This window comes from Ursus arctos, chromosome X (assembly GCF_023065955.2).
Source record: "Ursus arctos isolate Adak ecotype North America chromosome X, UrsArc2.0, whole genome shotgun sequence".
NCBI classification, from domain to species: domain Eukaryota; kingdom Metazoa; phylum Chordata; class Mammalia; order Carnivora; family Ursidae; genus Ursus; species Ursus arctos.
Genome location: NC_079873.1, coordinates 67,957,774 through 67,978,266, shown reverse-complemented (window position 1 = coordinate 67,978,266; position 20,493 = coordinate 67,957,774). Strand labels below are relative to the sequence as shown.

At 35.6% G+C, this 20,493-nt stretch overlaps 2 protein-coding genes across 5 annotated transcripts in view; one reads left to right on the top strand and one right to left on the bottom strand.

Annotated features, from left to right (window-relative positions):
* Positions 1-20,493, bottom strand: part of APOOL (apolipoprotein O like) — a 262,405-nt gene that overhangs the window by 134,862 nt on the left and 107,050 nt on the right. The gene's annotated exons all lie outside the window — the stretch shown is intronic.
* Positions 80-19,719, top strand: SATL1 (spermidine/spermine N1-acetyl transferase like 1). The gene is made up of 6 exons (XM_044377538.3): positions 80-3,756; positions 5,620-5,671; positions 11,116-11,196; positions 11,593-11,694; positions 12,251-12,291; positions 19,532-19,719. The coding sequence occupies exons 1-6, from the start codon at positions 3,277-3,279 to the stop codon at positions 19,700-19,702; spliced, it is 927 nt and encodes a 308-aa protein (XP_044233473.2). The 5' UTR covers positions 80-3,276; the 3' UTR covers positions 19,703-19,719.

Below are 20,493 nucleotides of genomic sequence, written 5' to 3'. Positions count from 1 at the left end.
GCTGCTGATATTTGGAAAGAAACTTCAAATTCTTGGGCATGCTCACTTCTAATCAGAGTAAAGTGGTGAGGTATTTTTTTTTTTCTTTTTTGGCTGTCTGTTAGATATTTTCCAAATGTTTTAAAATAAGCATGTATTCTGAAATAAAATAAAATATAGCAAATATTATGAAAATATTAAGTGGTACTTACTGATAGATGCCTCCAAAGCACTCTAAGCTTTTATTTCAGAAAATGCCCATATGTTAGCTCTTTTCTAGTCTGGCTCCCTACATTAAGCTCCACCCCTCTCACCCATCCCCTGTCCCCCACTCCACTCAATCTTCTGCCTTTTCTTTTTCTTTTATTTCTTTTTATTTGCATTTTACAGAAGTAAAAACTAAAAGCCTGTGAAATTAAAAGGGATAGAAAAAAAATATTGGCTCTGATGTACATGGAGATTCCAACAAATGTAAATTCTGTTTGCTATAGATTAAAATTATACAAGTGCCTTTTTCAAATGTGAATATTCATTTAGATGAAACCAAGCTAGGGTCAGAATTTAGAATACAGGATTTTACTTAGCATCTTCAGAAAAGGGCTTGTTATGAGTTGGAGTCATTTTAATGCATAAACATATCCATATTTTTAGATCTATTGGTCGTGGCTTTATACATTATATTAAATTTAAAACATTCTGGTAGAGCAGACAATGCACACAGTTTGAAATCTTAGAATTTGGCAGGTCTTGGTATATATAATTCACTACATAGACTGTAATAAAATAGTATGTTAAGACTGATAACATTTAAAACATTTTTCTGATAATATCTGGAAATGACAAAAACCTCAAATTAATATTATGTATACTTTTATTAAATATAATCATTTAGACTTTGGCTTCCCAAACTGGATAACACTGCCACCTTGGGGCAAACACTGATTATTGAAGGTTTTGTTTAAATATTAAAACAAAACAAAACAAAACAAAACAAAACAAAAAAACAACCTAGTTTTTCCCTGATGGTATTACAGCTACAGTGTGAAGATATTTGCATGGGTGATGGAGGCAGTCTCATTCTGTATTCCAAAGATGGGACAATTTGTGTTAATAAGCAGCTGAGCAAGAATAATGCATTCTTGGTGTGTTCTCTTAAAATCAAAATTATGTAATATTCAAACCCAACATTCTTCAAAAAGAAAATAAAAACCTACATGGCTTTCAAGTGATGTAAATGTTTATGAGCCAAAATACAAAAACTATTTAACAGATCCAGGTCACTTAACTGTAATTTCTAGTTTTACCCCATTCAAGGGATCAACTGGACATGTGCCTCCTCTAAAAAAGCAGAAAAAAAGAGTCAAACATCCCCATGATAAATTATGCAAATGGTTTGATTTTGTAAAGCAAACAGCAAAATTCCTTCACCCCTTTCATGGCATTTCAGAAAAACCAAAATGGTAACTGGGTTTTCCTAATTTTGTCTGAACTTTTTCATTGTGTGATCTAAGTCAGGTTATCTAACCTCTCTGAATCTGTTTTTCTATCTGAAAAAAATGGTCATAATAATATCATCTATGTCTCTGGATTGTTGTGAGGATTAAATGAATTATTGCAAGTAAATTGTTCCTTAAAATCATGCCTGATATCACAGGACTTATTCATAAAATTTTAGCTTTCATTATTATTACAAATGGATTGAGATCAAATTACCTACATATAATGTGTTAGATTTAGTATAATTTTGTGATGTGACTTGATTTGCCTGTCATTATATAAAAATGGGCTCTCTAGGTTCCATTTATAACCAGCATAGGCCAAACGGTGATTGTGCCCCCACAGTTCTATTTACTGTTCTGTCCATGGGATGGGCTTTGGACTCTGTCCCCATTCTGCCACATATTAGACTTCACAAAACTAGTTAATTCAAATTCCACTTTTTTATTAATAAAGTGTAGAACAACAATATATATCTCACAGAGTTGCTGTGATGATTAAATGAAGTAACGCATATATAAGGCTCTTAACACAGTGTGAGACTTAAAATAGCCTCAACCAAGGTTCTCGGGTATATTTAAAAAATAAAAATCACTTCATCTGTAACAATTTTAGCACCAATTACATAATATACATCATTGTGGAAATGAGCCAACAAATAAAATGATGGGAGAAGGGTTCCTGCGGGGGAGAATGGGGTTAAAGGATAATATACTTGATTTCACAGATATGGGGGTGGAGAATAAGCATAGTGTGTGTAAGAGGCAGGATAGTGTGATGGTAAAATGCCTGAAAATGGAGTTGGATAGACCTAGGCCTGAATTCAGGCTCTTCCCCACCTGTTGAGGCTTTGGTTAGTTTACTAAATCTTTTGAAGTATTTTCCGCAAAAGTGGGGATAACAGAATTGGTATGGAATTAAATGAGAAAATGTGCTTCCCACTGAACCTAAGTCATAAGTCAATAAATAGTAACCAGTTATTTTTAATTATTTGTAAAGAACTTTTTTCTGCATTAGAGACTTGGGCACCTCATTAGGACAACATTTTAGAGCATTCTAGTTTCTATGCCTATGGAAAAGAGGTGGTAAGTGGAATTCAGGACAGAAATAGGAAGTGAATTATTTCAGGGCCAGGGCACGGGGAAAGCAGAATCAAAGCAAGTATCCTTGAATTGAGTTGTTAAAATAGCAGGCACTTTTAGGGAGAGTGCCAAGCATAAGCTCTCAGACTCCTTCCAGCTTTTTTTTTTTTTCCTTCCAGCTTCTTGCTTCACCCTCTTAAGCTCCAGGAAAGGAGGAAATAAAGTGATGGTCAAACAGGCCCTGTCCCTCACCACATGGGGGAGCACTTAGGCACGTAAATATGAGCATTGTGACTTCATCACTATGACGCAGTGACTGTGCAAGGGGGTGAAGCAGTAATACCCCCCAAGGGTCATTTTCTTCTTCCCCTCACTTCCGGCCTGTTGGCAGAGAAGGGCCAGATGACAACCTGAAACCCAGCCCAGCCTACAGTGGTAATTGCTGGTAAGGTCAACTCCAGCAAATCAGAGGCATCAATAATCTTCTTTAGGTAGTCCTTTATTTCCCCCATTCTCATCTTGATAGAAGGGTCTCAAAGTAGGAATCAAGTTGAGAAAAAACAGAAACATCCCAAAGCCTCCCACTACAGCGCTGTAGTTAAGGACTCCTGCTCCATCAAGACACAGTCACTGGCCAACCAGTCATCTGCCAACCCATCATCTGCCAGCCAGTCCTCAGCCAACCAGTATTAGTCAACAAGTCCTTAGCCAACCAGGGATGAGTCAACTGGGCGTGAACCAATCAGGCATGAAACAATCAAGCTTCCCAGACGTGAACCAACCAGGGATGAGCCAGCCAGGCACGAGCTTATTTGGTACGAACCAACTGGACATAAATCAACCAAATACAAACTTACCTGACATGAATCAACTGAGCATGAAACAACTAGGTAGGTGCCAACCAGGCAGGAGCCAACCAGGCACGTGGCAACCAGTTATGAGCCAACCAGGCATGAGCCAATTCATTATAAGTCAATCAGGCACGAGGCAACCAGGCTGGAGCCAATCAGGCATAAGTCAAGCAGGAACAAGCCAATCAGGGACAAGGCACCCAGGCATGAACCAACCAAGTCCAAGCCAACCAGGCATAAGGCAACCAGGCAGAAGCCAATCAGACATGAGGCAACCAAGCTTGAATTCTTTCCGAGTAAGACCTGCAGAGGCTCATGACTGCCCTGAAATCCTGCGCCTAATTAAAGTAAGCATCTTTCTCCTTATTCTGTAGAGTTTCATGGCATCAGTTTAGGGCTGAGGGTAAGGAAGGCATAGGTCGGGTTTTAATCCTAGCTCTGCTTATTATGACCCATGTACACAACCTTCTTGAAGTTACTAAACCTCTCTAGGCTTCAATTTTCACATCTAAAATCAAGATCATAGTACTATCTATATCAAAAGATTGTTGTAATAACATAAAATAATTACACATAAATTTCTTGACTTAAAGTAGTGGGCTTAGGAAGTGGGGGGGATGAATTCATGGATATTTCAGGGACTTAGCATGTTGTCCCTCCTGGGGAAATTTTAACTTTAAAAGAGGATCTTAGAGAAAAGGAATGTTTCACTTAAATGAATGACCTATCAGTGACAGAATATCAGGTATTAATGTATAAGATTTTAGGGTAGGGAGTCTTTTTGCTTCTAAGACCACACCCAAGTGTAGAGGCTCATGACTGTGCAGAAAACAATACTCATCCAGAAGAGATTTTCCATACAATTTCAGACAGTTCTTTGACTGCTAAAGCAGCACATCCACACCCATCCACAGACAACCACCAGGAGTCCAAGGAGTTGGATTAAAAATGTGCGATTTAAAAGTTTATTTTAATGCTTTTCCTGGAAATCAACCCAGTATAGTAAAGAGGACAAACTAATAGCCATAGTTACTGTGTTGAAGTTCTGTGGCACTCAAAGCAGTCACTTATGTGATGCACAACCTAAATAATTCCATATAAAAGTAGTAGCCTAGATTTTTAATGGAGTAAATAGAAGGCTGGAATAAGGCACAGGTTATAGATACAAAGACTTTTGCAATGCAAATGTTTCCATCGACTAATTTATATATACATATATTATATATATATTAATTTATGCATATGTTTTCCTCCTATCTATCTGTCTATCTATCCTTAGATCAGGCCAAGTTTCTGTTCCCTTTGATCAGAGAATGTGTTTTAATGGCCAAAACAAAACACCAAATGTTTTCTAGTGAAATCCATCTGCTGAAATGATGCTAGGTCCTATTACAGATCTGTAAGAACTGGGTTATCTATCCTTCTATGTCTTCCATTCTGTTCTATCCCCACAAGTTCCCATATCATTTCTCTAACTGGCATTAATCTGCATGATTAGATCATCAATCACAATACTATGAAAAACATGTTAATTATTCCAGAAGCACCTTTTTCCATGTAGAAAAAACATTTAATTTTTTTGTAGCAACCAGTTGGCAATTAATAAATTTATTATTGAATGGCAGTGAATCTCTCTATTCAGAAAATTTACCTTCCTTACCTTTCCAAACATCACCAAGGGAAAAATAGATCACGGACCTTCCCACTTCAATGAAACTGTACCCGTGGCATTCCTAACCACAATTACTTTTAAATTTGCCTCATGTACCTGAATATACACTAGAAGTTTCTTGGGAATAATTTTAATGGGTATTCACCAGAAAAATAATACAAGAGCTAAATTGCTCTTATAGACATGAGACATTACTTACTCATAGACATGAATGTAATAATTAATTAGCTTTGAACTTTATGTTCTAATAATCTGAAAGTAGGCAATGACTTTCCAAGAATGAGATCCAAACCATGTATTAATTTGAAAGTGCAAAAAAATGATATAGTGAAAAGCCGCACTGACAAAGTCTAAAGTTAAACTGGGAAAAACACCTCAGGAGAACATGACAGACTTTTCTGTAAAGTCTACTAGCTTTATTATATACTGACTGGGACACCTTATGTTAATAAATACTCAATAAGTTGTTCAAGAAAAACTTCATGATTATCATCTTAAGAATTAAGCCATAAACTGAAAGTTTTCTCTACTTTGATAGGAATTGGCTTCCTGTGAAAACATGCTAGATTCAGTGAAGTTAACAGTAACAGGTAAGATGTTCTATAGTATTTTCAGAGCTAAAAAAAGAAACGTGGCATAATATATACACACATACTACTTGTACCTAGATTTGTGGAAGCTGCTGTCCTTGGTACACAAAGATGATGGCATTAATAGTATCTACTTGTGCAGGACATCAGTTTGGTAGCTTTGTCAGTGATCCACTATTTTATATTTCCCCATTTTTTAAGTATGAAATTCATATTTAAGAGCTTTTACATCTTTATGGATGCAATAGACTTCAACTAATTTTCAAAATGTAGAATGAGAAGTGTAACTATTCAAAGAAAGTAAATTTAATGCCCAATAGGTTGGTAGTAGCTTTATAGGATGAAATGGTTAAACACAAAATGACAAACTATTTTCAAGATACTTACTACATTTTGATAGCCAGCAATATTAAAAGGATAGGCTAGTGTTTTATAATGAATTAGAACTTTTTAGGCAGGAAATATGAACATTGAGATGATTAAAGCATATAAAATTACACACTTGGGGGGCTCCTGGGTGGCGCAGTCGTTAAGCGTCTGCCTTCGGCTCAGGGCGTGATTCCAGTGTCCCAGGATAGAGCCCCACATCAGGCTTCTCTGCTAGGAGCCTGCTTCTTCCTTTCCCACTTCCCCTGCTTGTGTTCCCCCTCTCTCTGGCTGTCTCTCTCTGTCAAATAAATAAATAAAATCTTTAAAAAAAATTACACACTTGGAATTCCAAATGAATTTGAGGATCGGCTTTACCATTTCTATGAAAAGGGATAGGGACTGGAATTCTGATAGAGAATGCATTAAATCTTTAGATCACTTTGGGTAGTACTGACATCTTGATAATGTTAAGTCTTATCTATGAATACAAGAGGTCTTTCAATTTATTTAGGTCCTTTTCTTTCAGCAATGTTTTTGTAGTTTTCAGCATGCAAATATTTCACCTCCTTGGTGATATTTATTCCTAGTTATTTATTTTAGAGTCTACTGCAAATGGAGTTGCTTTCTTAGTTTACTTTTTAGTTTGTTCTTTTTGTGCATAGAAACAAAACTGACTTTGTTGATCTTATAGTCTGCAAATTTGCTGAATTGCTTTATTAGCTATAGTAACTTTCTTTTGAATTCTTTAGGGTTTTTTATCAGTAGGATTGTGTCTTCTGCAGAGATCATTTTACCTCTTTCTTTCTAATTTAGAAAGCTTTTATTTATTTTTCGTTTCTAATAGTTTTGGCTATAACTTCCAGTACAATGTTGAATAGCAGTAGTAAAAGTGGACATCCTTGTCTTCTTAATCTTAGGGGGGATGCTTTAAGCCATTCACCTTGAGCATGAAGTTAATGGTTTTTTATAAGTACCCTTTATCATGCTGAGGAATTTTCCTCTATTCCTGGTTTTCTCAGGACTTTTGTCATGAAAGGGTATTGTATTTTGTCAAATGCCTTTCCTGCATCAATTGAGATGTTCATGTGCTTTTTTCCTTTTGTTCTGTTAATATGATGTATTATATTGATTTTCTTATGCTGAACCATCCTTCCTTTCCTAGGATAAATCACACTTGTTCATGGGTCATGGTGCATAATTCTTTTACTACGCTGTGGGTTCAGTTTGCTTATAGTTTGTTGGGGATTTTTGCATCTATATTAATGAGGGATATTGGTCTATAATTTTGTCTTCTTATGTCTTTTTTTAAAGATTCTATTTATTTATTTGAGAAAGAGAGCCAGAGATAGCACAATTAGGGGGAGGGGCAGAGGGAGAGGGAAAAGCAGACTCCTCCGCTGAGCAGGGAGCTGGATATGGGGCTTGATCCCAGGACCTGGGATCATGACCTGAGCCAAAGGCAGACGCTTAACTGCCTGAGGCACCCAGGCGCCCCTCTTGTGATGTCTTTACCTGTCTTTGGTATCAACGTAATACTGACTTCATAGAATGAGTTGGACATGTTTCTTCCTCTTCAATTTTTTTTGGAAGAGGTTGAGGATTATGTTAATTATTCTTTAAATGTTTGATAGAATTCACCAGGGAAACCATCTCGTGGTTCCTGACTTTTCTTTGTTGAGAATTTTTTTTGATTACTGATTCAAACTCTTGTTAAAGCTCTGCTCAGATTTTTTCTTGAATCAGTTTAGATCATCTGTAAGTTTCAAGGAATTTGTTCATTTCTTCTAGGTTATCTAATTTCTTGGTGTAAAGTTCATAGTATTAACTTATAATCCTTTTCATCTCTATAAGGTAATAGTGTTGCTTTATTTCTGATTTTAATTAACTTGCATCTTCTCTCTTTTTTGTCAGTCTAGTTGTCAATTTGTTGATATTTTCAAAAAACCAACTTTTGGTTTTACTGATTCTTCTCTATTGTACTTTTTCCTTTATTTTGTTTATCTCTGCTCTAAACTTTATTATTACCTCCTTTCTGTTAGCTTTGGGCTTCATTTGCTCCTTTTTTTCTAGTTTCTTAAGGTATAAGGTTAGGTTATTACTTGAGATTTTTTTTTTTTTGCCTTTAATGTAGGAGTTTATAGCTGTAAGTTTCCAAGCACTGCTTTCTGTAAGTTTCATATATTTTCATTTTCATTTATCTCTAAGTGTTTTCTAATTTCCCTTGTGATTTCTTCCTTGACCTATTAAGAGTGCATTAATTTCTACATATATGTGATATTCCTGGTTTCCTTCTGCTGTTGATTTCTAGTTTCATTCCACTGTGATTGGAAAAGATACTTTGTATGAGTTCAGTCTTTCAAAATTTATTGACTTGTTTTGTGGCTTAACATATGGCCTATCCTAGACAAAGTTCCATGTGCACTTGAGGAAAATGTGCATTATGTTGTTGTTGGGTGGAGTGTACTGTATATTTCTTTTAGGTCTATTTGACCTATATTGTTCAAATAATCTAGTAAATTATTTATCTTCTGTCTGGTTGTCCAATACACTACTGAAATTGAAGAACTGAAGTTTCCTACTATTATTGTAGAGCTATTTTTCTATCTTCAATTCTGTCAATATTTGCTTCATATATTTTGGATCTCTGATGATTGGTACATAAATGTTCATAAATGTGAATTGACCCTTTTATTACTAAATAACCTTGTCTCTTGTAACAGTTTTAACTTAAAGTCTATTGTGTCTGATATACTACAGCCACCTCAGCTCTCTTTTGGTTACTATTTGCGTGAAGTATCTTTTTTCCATTATTTCACTATCAACCTTTCTGTGTGTGTGTGTGTGTGTGTGTGTGTGTTTAAATCTAAAGTGAGTCCCCTATGGACAGCATAGAGTTGGATCAATTTTTAATCCATTATTCTCATCTCTGCTTTTTGATTAGATTATTTAATCCACTTACATTTAAAGTAAATGAGGAGGGACTTCTGCCATTTTGCTGTTTTCTATATGCCATACAGCCTTTTTGTTCCTCACCCTCCATTGCTACCTTTTGTGTTTTCTTGATTTCTGTATTGAAATATTTTGATTCCCTTCTCATTTCCTTATGTGTATATTTTATAGATATTTTCTTTGTGGTTATCATGGAAATTACATTTAAAATCCTAAATTTATAATTATCTAATTTGAATTTATACCAACTTGATGTTAGAGATAACATCTTTGTACATTGTGTGCCCAATAACATACATTAATAACTAATTTTATGCAGTTGTCTTTAAATCATGTAGAAAATAAAAAGTGGAGTTATAAACAAAATTAAAATAACTCTACTCCTTGTAATTGCCCATGTATTTACCTTTAACTAGGTAACTTTACTTTTATCTTTATTTCTTTATGTGATTTTGAGTTACCATTGAGCTTTCTTTCATGTCAACCTGAAGGACTTCTTCTAGCATTTTATGCAGGGCAGGTCTAGTGATAATGAAATCCCTCAGGTTTCTGTTTGGTTTTGGTGCTGATCTGGGGATGTGTCAACTTCTCCCTCATTTTTGAAGGGCAGTTTTGGTAGAGATACAATTCTCAGTTGATAGGCTCCCCCAAACACTTTGAATAGATCAACCCACTGCCTTCTGGCCTCCAAGGTTTCTGATGAGAAATCAGATGATAATCCTATTGATCCATTGTATGTGACAAGTTCCTTCTCTCTTGCTGCTTTCAAAATTTTCTCTTTGTCTTTCAGCAGTTTGATTGTGTCTTGGTGTTGCTCATTCTGGATTTATACTACTTGGAATTTGAGCTTCTTCGATTTGTAGATACATTAATTGATTCAAATTTAGGAAGTTTTCAGCCATCATTTCTTCAAATATTCTTTTTTCTTCTCTCTCATCCTTCTAAGAATCTGCCTTATAGTGTGTATATTGGCCCACTTCATGGTGTTCCACAAAGCCCTTAGGCCCTGTTTACTTTTCTTCATTGTTTTTCTTTCAGTTCCTGACTTGGTAATTTCAATTGTCTTATATTCAAATTCACTGATTTTTTTCTTCTGCTAGCTCAGTTCTAATTTTGGACCTCTACAGTGCATTTGTCACTTCGGTTATTGTACATAATTATCAGCTTCAGAAGTTTTTGGTGGGGGTTCTGTTTTTATAATTTGGTATTTTGTTACTGAGATTCTTATTTTGTTCATACATTTGTTTCCTGTTTCTGTGCATGTCTTTCCTTTAGCTCTTTGAGCATATTTAAGACAGTTATTTTAGTCTTGGTCTAGTACATGTGGGCTTCCTCAGGTATGTTTTCTATTGATTTACTTCATTCTTTTGAATGGGGCATAGTTTCCAATTTCTTTGTATGCCTTTTGATTTGTTGTTGAAAACTGGACATTTGAATCTTATAATGTGTTAACCCTGGAAACAAAATTATCCCCCTTCCCCAGGGATGGCTATTTAAATAATTTTTTTTTATTGTTATAGAGTGTCTCTGTGTAAGAGATCGGCCTGAGTTAAATGTTTAAGGTATTTTGAGGTCTTTTCTAAGTCTGTGTCTTTACCTGGTCATGCATGGTAGCTTTCTAAATTCTCTGTATATGTGATTGGTTTTAAATACCAAACAAAACAGGTGTGGCTCTTTTTATATCTGGAAGCTGCTTTCTTTGGTGGAGGTTGGAAAAATGGTGGCCAACTTCTAAGCTCTCACCTCAGCATTCAGAGTAGCAATCCATGATCGGAACACAGAACTCCAGTAAGTGGAGGATAAGCCCCCAATGCCTACCCTGGCTCCAGCAAATCACTCAGCAATTCATGTTGCCATCTGTATAGCTGCTACCATGAAGCAAGGGGGCAGGGGAGACTTGTAAGCCACCAGTGGGATGACAGCTGAATTTGACCAAAATTAACTGCAGTTTACCAGCCAAGCTGTCCTCTGGAAGTTGCAAATGTTCAAATAGACTCTAGAGTTCCAGAATATTCACTTCCAGTACAGTTGTACAGGTGAAGAGATGAATTCCTGGTGCTGCCCACTCTATTATCTTTCTTTTATTATAAACTTTCTAACATATCATATATGAATTTATATTTCAGATTTACTCAGGGATGGCTTTGGGGACAATCCCCTTTTCTACTGCCTAATTGCAGAAGTACACAATCAACAAAAACCATCAGGTAAAATAAATCTGACTCTTCCAATTTAATCTGGAGTATACTTTCTCTACCCTGAAAATGAAGAACAGTTTGATAGCATAGAATTACTATCAAACAGAGTAGAAGAGTATAAGTACATAAACTCAGGTGTTTTTTTTTTTAAGAAAATGTGTGGTATTTGTAATGCATAGGAAAACTTTGTTAGAATATACATTATTAAAAGATGGATTATTTTTTTAGGATTGTGTTATAAGGGACTTAAATCCACATTATATATTTTCTTGTATTCTTTGACATTTTGTCCAGTAAGCTTTTATTAGTTTAATAAAGAAAACACTAAGATATTCAATTTTAGAGGAAAGAACACTCTAAGAGTCAAAGCATTAACCTCATTGTACCTTCTCTTTCCTCTTCTAGGCAAAGTGACCATTGGATTTGCCATGTACTATTTTACGTACGACCCCTGGATTGGCAAGTTACTTTACCTAGAGGACTTTTATGTCACACAAGCTTACCGAGGTCAAGCTATACTTACATTACTACTTATATTTTAAAAGTTAAAATGGCATATTTTAAGGAGTAGAGATAGGGCTTCAGTATAAATATGGTATTTAAATTAGTTTACGTAACTCGCTTCTATTTCATGAGACTAATCACTATCCTAGTTATCCTTGCATACGGTGAACTCAATCACAGATTAGAAAACAACTTTCTTATTAGTTCCCATCAAGGCTTGAAAAACCCAAATTATCACAGCTATCCTTTTATCTTTAAAAATGTGTTTATATTTTAGGTTGTTTTGTCTGAAAGTGAGTAATGTACTATATTATGAGAGTGACAGGGACTCGTTTCTGCTTCGCCAATCTTTAAATCCAAAATCTTTTCTATTACCTTTGGAACCACTTTACAATTAGAAGAAGATATTAAAAATATTCATGAGTTGAGTTTCAACACAAGCTATTAAGAATATATAACAGCCAGATACAGGGTTTTATGTTTTACTTAAGATTAAAGCAAATAAACCTGTTAAGTGGATTTTTTCAACTCATGTCATTTTCCATGATCTATTTAAAAGGTCTAGGTATTGGAGCTGAAATGTTGAAGAGGTTAAGTCAGGTATGTATTACATTTAGTATTGGTATTCTATATGTTATCATTTTCTTCATTAAATATTATTTAACGGGGTGTAAATTAGATAATTTATCTCACCCTCTGAACAAAACCTCAAAATCCTTATTTTTTATTCCAATTAAAATAGATCTTCAAATCAGATAAACATATAAATTATATTTGAATTACATTTAACCAAAAATTGATTCCTGTAATCTACAACCATACTATATACCACTTTGCTATAAAGCAGAAGTAAGCAAGAGGGAGATTAGAAGGCAATTTTACCTATAAAATAGGTCCATGGTATGAATATAAGAATAGCATAAAAATGACTTCTGAGAAGTTGGAGGAGTAGGAGCCTCCTAAGCTCATTTTGTCCCATGGACACACCTAGAAAACAGCCACATCAGTGCAACCAACCCAGAAAATGACCTAAAGACCAGCAGAACAGACATTCTACAATCAAAGAGAGGAGTCCACATCGAAAGGGGTAGGAGAGGCAGAGACAAGGTCAAGAAACAAATTCCTGGGGAGACTAACCACAAATGGGAGGGACACTACAAGCACATAGAATGGAGAGGATCAGACCCCATACCAGGCAACGCAGGCATGGGGGATCTGCATTGGAAACAAGTCCCCATAACATCTGGCTTTGAAAACCATGGGGCTTAACTTCTCGATTTTTTACAACCAGTTGGGCTTAACTCTGGGACCTTTAAAAATCAGTGGGCTTAGCACTGACAGGGAGAAGGCAATAGAAAACGGAGTCCCCAACCTTAAAGAGACAGCATAACAAACACCCCACCAAGACAGAGCATAGAAGCAGCAGTATGAAAAATGTGTAGGGTATCCAAGATTTATTTACAAATCTCAGAATATGTGCTGGAGGGGCAGGGATCTTTAGGAGACTACTCCAAGAATAAAAGAGCTGGTGGGAACGATTTCTCTCTTCCCCAAACCCCTACTTCCCAGCCTTGTTAGCTGGATACTTGTGGGAAACAGGAGGTATGCTGCACCTACCTTGCTAATATCATGCATCCCACCCCACATTCTCCTGTGGATCCACTCCATCCATTTCACCCCACTCACCAGGAGTCCCTCCAAAGCAGCTCCTGCCAGGTCTTATTCAGGCAGCTGTGGCAGTGATCTACACCAATCAAAAATGACTCCTGCCTTGGGGAGAGGGAAAGATAACCCTACACATCAGTTAGGCTGCAGCCCTAGCAGTCAATGGCAGTGCAGAGAGTGCCCGGCTGATCAGTGGGTCTGCAGCATCAGCACATGGACTGGGGACAGGCACCTGATATGATAACTGGCCTTGGCCACCAACAAAAACATCTCAGGGATAGCACAGGGAGAGACTCCTGCAGTTTGGGATCACTGCAGCCCTGGCAGATTGGGGACAGGCATCCGGTCTGCCAGCCCTGCCCACCAATAAAAGCCTCTCAAGGTATAAGGTAGGGAGACACCTGCAGGCTGGTGCTACCACAGCCCTAAGAGACAAACTGGGGATAGCATCTGATTTGTTTACAGCCCCTGCCCACCAACATAAGCCTCTTAGGAGACAATGCAGGGAAAGCACTCTGCAGTCTGGTATGACTTCAGTCCCAGAAAACTGGGCTTAGGGCAAGCATTTGGTCTGACTGCTGACAATGCCCAACTATAAGCCTATGACCATAGAATGGCCCCTTAACAGGACAGGACCAAATATGACCCACAAAAATCAAAGAAGGCCACTGCAGCCAACTGGACTGAAAGCAAATGAGGCTTAGCCACAACAGTAGGGCAGGCACAAACCACATACAAGACACCCGTGAAGCACCTGGTTCTGGTGAACAGGGGACATTGTGCTACAGGGCACCACAGGACCTCTTCTTTGTAAGGTAACTACATTCAAGATCAGGAGACATAACTGATTTTCCTAATACATAAAAACAAATGTAGAGAGTTAGACAAAATAAGACAGAGGAATATATCCCAAATGAAAGACCAGGACAAAACCATAACAAAAGAGCTAAATGAAATGGAGATAAACAAGATACCTGATAATGAATTCAAACTAATGGTCATAAAGATACTGGACTTGAGAAAGTGGAAAATCACAGGGAAACCTTTAACAAAGTACCAGAAAACAAAAAAGAGCCAATCATATATGAGTAATTTAATAACTGAAATGAAAAATAAACTAGAGGGAATCAATAGATTAGAGGAGGCAGAAGAACAGATCAGTGAGCTGGAAGACAGAGTAATGGAAAACAACAGCTGAACAGGAAAAAGAAAAAAAAAATTTAAAATGAGAATATGTTTAGGGAACTCAGTGACATCATCAAACCTAATAAAATTCACATTATATAGATCCCAAAAAGAGAAAAGAGAAGGGGGCAGAAAATTTATTTGAAGAAATAATAGCTGAAAATTTCTCTAATCTGGGGAAGGAAAGAGACATTCAGATCCAGGAGGCATAGAGAGTCCCCAAGAAAATCAACCCAAGGAGATCCACACCGACACACATAATAATTAAAATGGAAAAAAAAGCAGTGATAAAGAGAGAATTTTAAAAGCAGTAAGAGAAAAGTTATGGGCTCCCTGTCTCCTTCTCCCTCTGCCATTCTCCATGCTTGTGCTCTCTGGCTCTCTGTCAAATAAATCAATAATATCTTAAAAAAAAATAGAATGGGTTCGAACTAAATCAAACATCAACTTAATATAGACTGCTACACTATATGCATGTTATATATGAGCCTAATGGGAAAAACAAATCAAAATGTAATAGATACACAAAAAATTAAGAGAAAGGAACCCAAGCATATCACTATAGAAAGCTATCAAAGACAACAGAAGTGCAAGAGAAAAAATAGAGAAGAACAGAAAAAATACCTGTAAAACAACTAACAAATGGCAACAAGTTCATACCTATCAATAATTAGTTTGAATGTGGTAAATGAATTAAATGCTCCAATCAAAAGACATAGGGTGACTGAATGGATATAGAAGCAAGACCCACGGATAAGCTGCCTACAGGAGTCTCCCTTCAGAACTAAAGGTACATGCAAATTGAAAGTGAAGGGATGGGAAGATATTTACTATGCAAAAGTAACCTAAAAGCAAGCTGGGGTACCAATACTTAGACAAAATAAACTTTAAAACAAAGACTGTAACAGGAGACAGAGAAGAACACTACATGATTACAAGGGAACAATCCAACAAGAGGATATAATCATTGTAAATATTTATGCACCCAATATAGGAGCATATACATACATAAAGCAGCTATTAACAGACGTAAAGGAAAAAAAAAACCTGACATTAATACAATGATAGTAGAGGACTCTAACCTTCAGTTACATCAATGGATAGATCATCCATACAGAAAATCAAGGAAACAGTGGCTTTGAATGAAACATTGGACCAGCTGGATCTAAAAGATATACTCAGAGCATTCCATCCCCAAATAGTGGAATACACATTCTTTTCAAGTGTATCTGGAACATTCTCCAGAACAGATCACAGTTTAGGTCACAAAACAAAAGTCTCCATAAGCTCGAAAAGATTAAAATCTATCATGCATCATTTCTGACTACAATGATATGAAACTAGAAATCAGACACAAGAAAAAATCTGGGAAGAACACAAATACCTGGAGGCTAAATAACATGCTATTGAACAATGAATGGGTCAACCAAGAAATCAGAGGAAATAAAAAAAAAATACATGGAGGCAAATGAAAATGAAAACACAATGATCCAAAATCTTTGGGATCCAGAAAAAGCTGCTTTAAGAAGGAAGATTATAGCAATATAAGGTCTACCTAATAAACTAAGAAAAAGCTCAAATAAAGAGCTAATCTTACACATAAAGGAGCTATACAGAAAGAAGAACAAAGCTCAAAGCCAGTAGAAAGAAGGGAATAATAAAGAATGCAGCAGAAATCAATGTAATAGAAACCAAAAAAGAAAAAAAACCCACACAATACAACAGATCAATGAAACCAGGAGCTAGTTCTTTGAAAAGTGCAACAAAATTGATAAACCTTTAGCCAGACTCACCAAAAAAAGGGAGAGGACTCAAATAAAATTAAAAACGAAGGAGAAATAATAAGCAATGACTCAGAAATACTAAGGATTATAAGAGAATATTATGAAAAATTTTATGCCAACAAATTGGACAACTGAGAGGAAATGGATAAATTCCTAGAAACATACGACCTTCCAAAACTGAATCAGGAAGAAATAGAGAATTTGAACAGACTGCTTACTAGCAATGAAATTGAATCAAACAATCAACAAACTCCAAACAAAAGTTAGGGCCAGATGGCATCACAGGTGAATTCTACCAGACATTTAAAGAAAAGTTAACAACTTTTATTATCAAACTATTCCAAAAAATGGAAAAGGAAGGAAAGCTTCCAAATTCATTCTACAAAGACAGTATTACCATGATTTCAAAACCAGATAAAGACACTACAAAACAACAAAACTAAAGGCAGTATCTCTGATGAACATAGATGCAAAAATCATCACAAAATATTAGCAAACCAAATCCAAATACTCATTTAAAAAAATTATTCCCTATGATCAAGTGAGATTTATTCCACAGATGCAAGGGTGGTTTAATACTCACAAATCAATCAATGTGATACATCACATTAACAAGAGAAAGGATAAAAAACACATGATCACTTCAACAGTTGCAGCAAAAATACATGACAAAGTACAACATGCATTCATGTCAAAAACTCTGTACAGAGTAGGTCTTAGAGGAAACATACCTCAACACAATAAAGGCCATGTAAGAAAAACCCACAGTTAACAGCATACTAAATGGTGAAAAACTGAGAGCTTTTCCTCTACAATCAGGAACAAGAAAAGAATGCCCACTCTTACTCCTGTTATTCAACATAGTACTAGAAGTCCTAGCCATAGCAATCAGACAACAAAAAGAAATAAAAGGCATCTGACTTGGTAAGGAAGAAGTAAAACTTTCACCCTTTGCAGATGACATGATACTGTATACAGAAAACCCTAAAGACTTCAGCAAAAAACTACTAGAACTGATAAATGCATTCAGTAAAGTCACAGGACACAAAATTAATATATGAAAACCTGTTGCACTCTGATACACTTATAAAGAAGTAGAAAGAGAAATTAAGAAAACAACTGCATTGACAACATGACCAAAAACAGTAAAATACCTAGGAATAAACCTAACCAAGGAGGTGAGCATCTGTACTCCAAAAACCATAAACCACTGATGAAAGAAACTGAAGATGACACAAACAAATGGAAAGGGATTCCACGGCTCATGCAGTGGAAGAACCAATATTCTTAAAATGTCCATACTATCCAAAGCAATCTACAAATTTAATGCGATCCTTATCAAACTACCAACTAATTTTTTACAGAACTATAACAAATAATCCTAAAATATGTACGGAACCAAAAAGACACTGAATACCCAAAGCAATCTCAAAAATGAATAAAACTGGATTTGTTCCCAGATTTGAAGATATATTACAGAATAATGAAGACAGTATGGTACAGGTACAAAAATAGACACATAGATCAATGGAACAGAACTAGTCCAGAAATAAACCCAAGCTTTTGTGGTCAATTAATCTATGACAAAGAAGGAAAAGAATATGCAATGGGAAAGACAGTCTCTTCAACAACTGTGTTGGAAAACAGGACAGCTAAATAAAAATAATGAAACTTGACCACTTTCTTACATAATACACAGAAATAAACTCAAAATGGATTAAAGATCTAAATGTGCAACCTGAAACCATAAAATTCCTAGAAGAAAACAGGCAGTAATTTATTTGACATCAGCCATAGAAACATTTTTTAGATGTCTCACCTGGCAGAGGAAATAAAAATAAAATTATACTATCAGAACTACAGCAAAATAAAAACCTTTTAGACAGGAAAGGAATCCATCAGCAAAACAAAAAGGATACCTACTGAATGGGGGAAGGTATTTGCAAATTACATATCTAATACCAGGTAATATCCAAAATAATGTAAAGAACTTATATAACTCAACACCAAAAAAACCCAAATAATTTAAAAAGCAGGCAGAGGATCTGAATAGACATTTTTTTTCAAAGAAGACATATAGATGGCCAACAGACACGTGAAAAGATGTTCAATATCATTCATCATCAGGGAAATGCAAATTAAAACCACGATGACCTATGACTTTACACTAAAATCAAAAATACAAATAAGTATTGGAAAGGATGTGGGGAAAAAAGGAACCCGCCCTCATTTACTGTTGTTGAGAAAGCCACTGTGGAGAACAGTATGGAGGTTCAAAAAAATTAAAAACAATATTACCATATGATACAGTAATTCCACTACTGAGTATTTACCCAAGGAAAGTGAAAATTCTAATTCAAAAGATATATGGACCCCTATGTCTACTGTAGCATTATTTACAATAGCCAAGCTACAGAAGCAACCTATGTGTTTATCAACAGATGAATGGATAGATGATGTATGTATATTTATATACAAATACATATACACACACAATGGCATATTACTGAGCCATAAAAAGAATGTTACGTTGCCATTTGCAACAGCATGGATGTACCTAGAGGGTATAATTCTAAGTGAAATTAAGCCAGAGAAAGACAAATACTTTGTAATTTCACTCATATGTGGAATTTAAGAAACAAAACTAATGAACAAAGAAAAAAGTCAAACAGAACAACACTCTTAAATACAGAGAACAAACTGGTGGTTGCCAGAGGGGAGGTAGGTGGGGGGGATGGGTGAAATGGATAAGGGGATTAAGAGTACACCTAACTCGATGAGCAATGAGAAATATATAGAACTGCTGAATCATTCATTATACTGTACACCTGAAACTAATATAACACTATATGTTAATTATACTTGAATAAAAAAAAAGTACAGTATAAAAATAAGATCCTTTTGTACTTTGGAAATGCATGTGAAAATTTTAGAACTTTTTCTATAAAGAAAAAAACTGAATTGGATTTACAGAAAAACCAATTAGTAGACTTTGCAAATCATTTTTGGACTTTTCAAAGAAAGAGTTTTAAAACTCAACAGGACGTTTTTTCTTCTTACAGCTTTAGAGAAGTCTAAGAGTTAACTATTGTATTAATATTTGGAAGTATTATACAGACATAGTGCCTTACATATAGACCTTTCATAGATGTGTTAAGGAAGACTACAGCTTCAATTAAAAGTAATCTCTATTTGTTTTTAAACAGATAGCCATCAGAAGTCAATGTAACTGCATGCACTTTCTTGTTGTTGTTTGGAACCAGGCTTCTATTGACTACTATACTCGTCGAGGGGCTTTAGACCTTTCCTCTGAGGAGGGCTGGCATCTGTTCAGGTTTAACAGAAAAGAACTCATGCATATGGCAAAGGAAGCGTAAAAGATGACTCATCTCAACTTGTCCCAACATATGCTCCAACGTTTGAATGTCACCTGAGTCCAACAGCAGTTTGACTTTGAGTATTGTACAATACAGCAAGTGATCAAACTCTGGTTTGTGCAGATCTTTTACTTTGAAACAGATTTGGCAGATACAATCAACTTCCCTTTATCCAAACTAATATACTAATGACTAGCAGCAGAGCTGATGATCCAAAAGAGTAGATAAATCAAGAATCACTTTATACTTGGTGTTAGGATATTTATTTTTTACCTACCATATCTCACTAAAGTTAAGATATTTATATTTTCACATCTTCAGACAGCTGAAATTGGGATAAGTACAATGATCAACTGGTATCACTTTTTTCTTAGAGGTAAGTAACATGTCTTAGATTTGATGAAATACGGATTCATTTGATTATAAACAGATCTGAGGTACAAAAAATTCATTTAAAATACTGAAGCTAAATTTTGAGGATCTTACTTATGAAAAACTACTAAGTGAACTAGTTCCCTACCTTGAGTAGCTCAAGTACCACTGACTCCTTAACATCATCTCAAAACTACATTTTATCTCTGAGCATTTACAGATCTTTAGTTGTATTTATCTTAGGGAAGATACTACATATAACACTGTATATGCATACTATTTCTTTCCTTTCTAGTAGAAATATAAGCCCTTTGACAGAAGTATAATTACTTTTGTATCCTGTGTTGCAAGCATAGAACATGTGAGTTCCTACTAGGTACCAGGTATTTCATAAGCATAAAAGCTGCACAAAGACGATT

Bases quoted from the DNA above. Each gene is read 5' to 3' on its own strand.
- SATL1 (XM_044377538.3), top strand. From the start codon at position 3,277: ATGAGTCAACTGGGCGTGAACCAATCAGGCATGAAACAATCAAGCTTC. The intron at 3,757-5,619 runs GTAAGCATCTTT...CTACTTTGATAG, and splicing joins AAATCCTGCGCCTAATTAAA to GAATTGGCTTCCTGTGAAAA. The intron at 11,197-11,592 runs GTAAAATAAATC...TTCCTCTTCTAG, and splicing joins CAATCAACAAAAACCATCAG to GCAAAGTGACCATTGGATTT.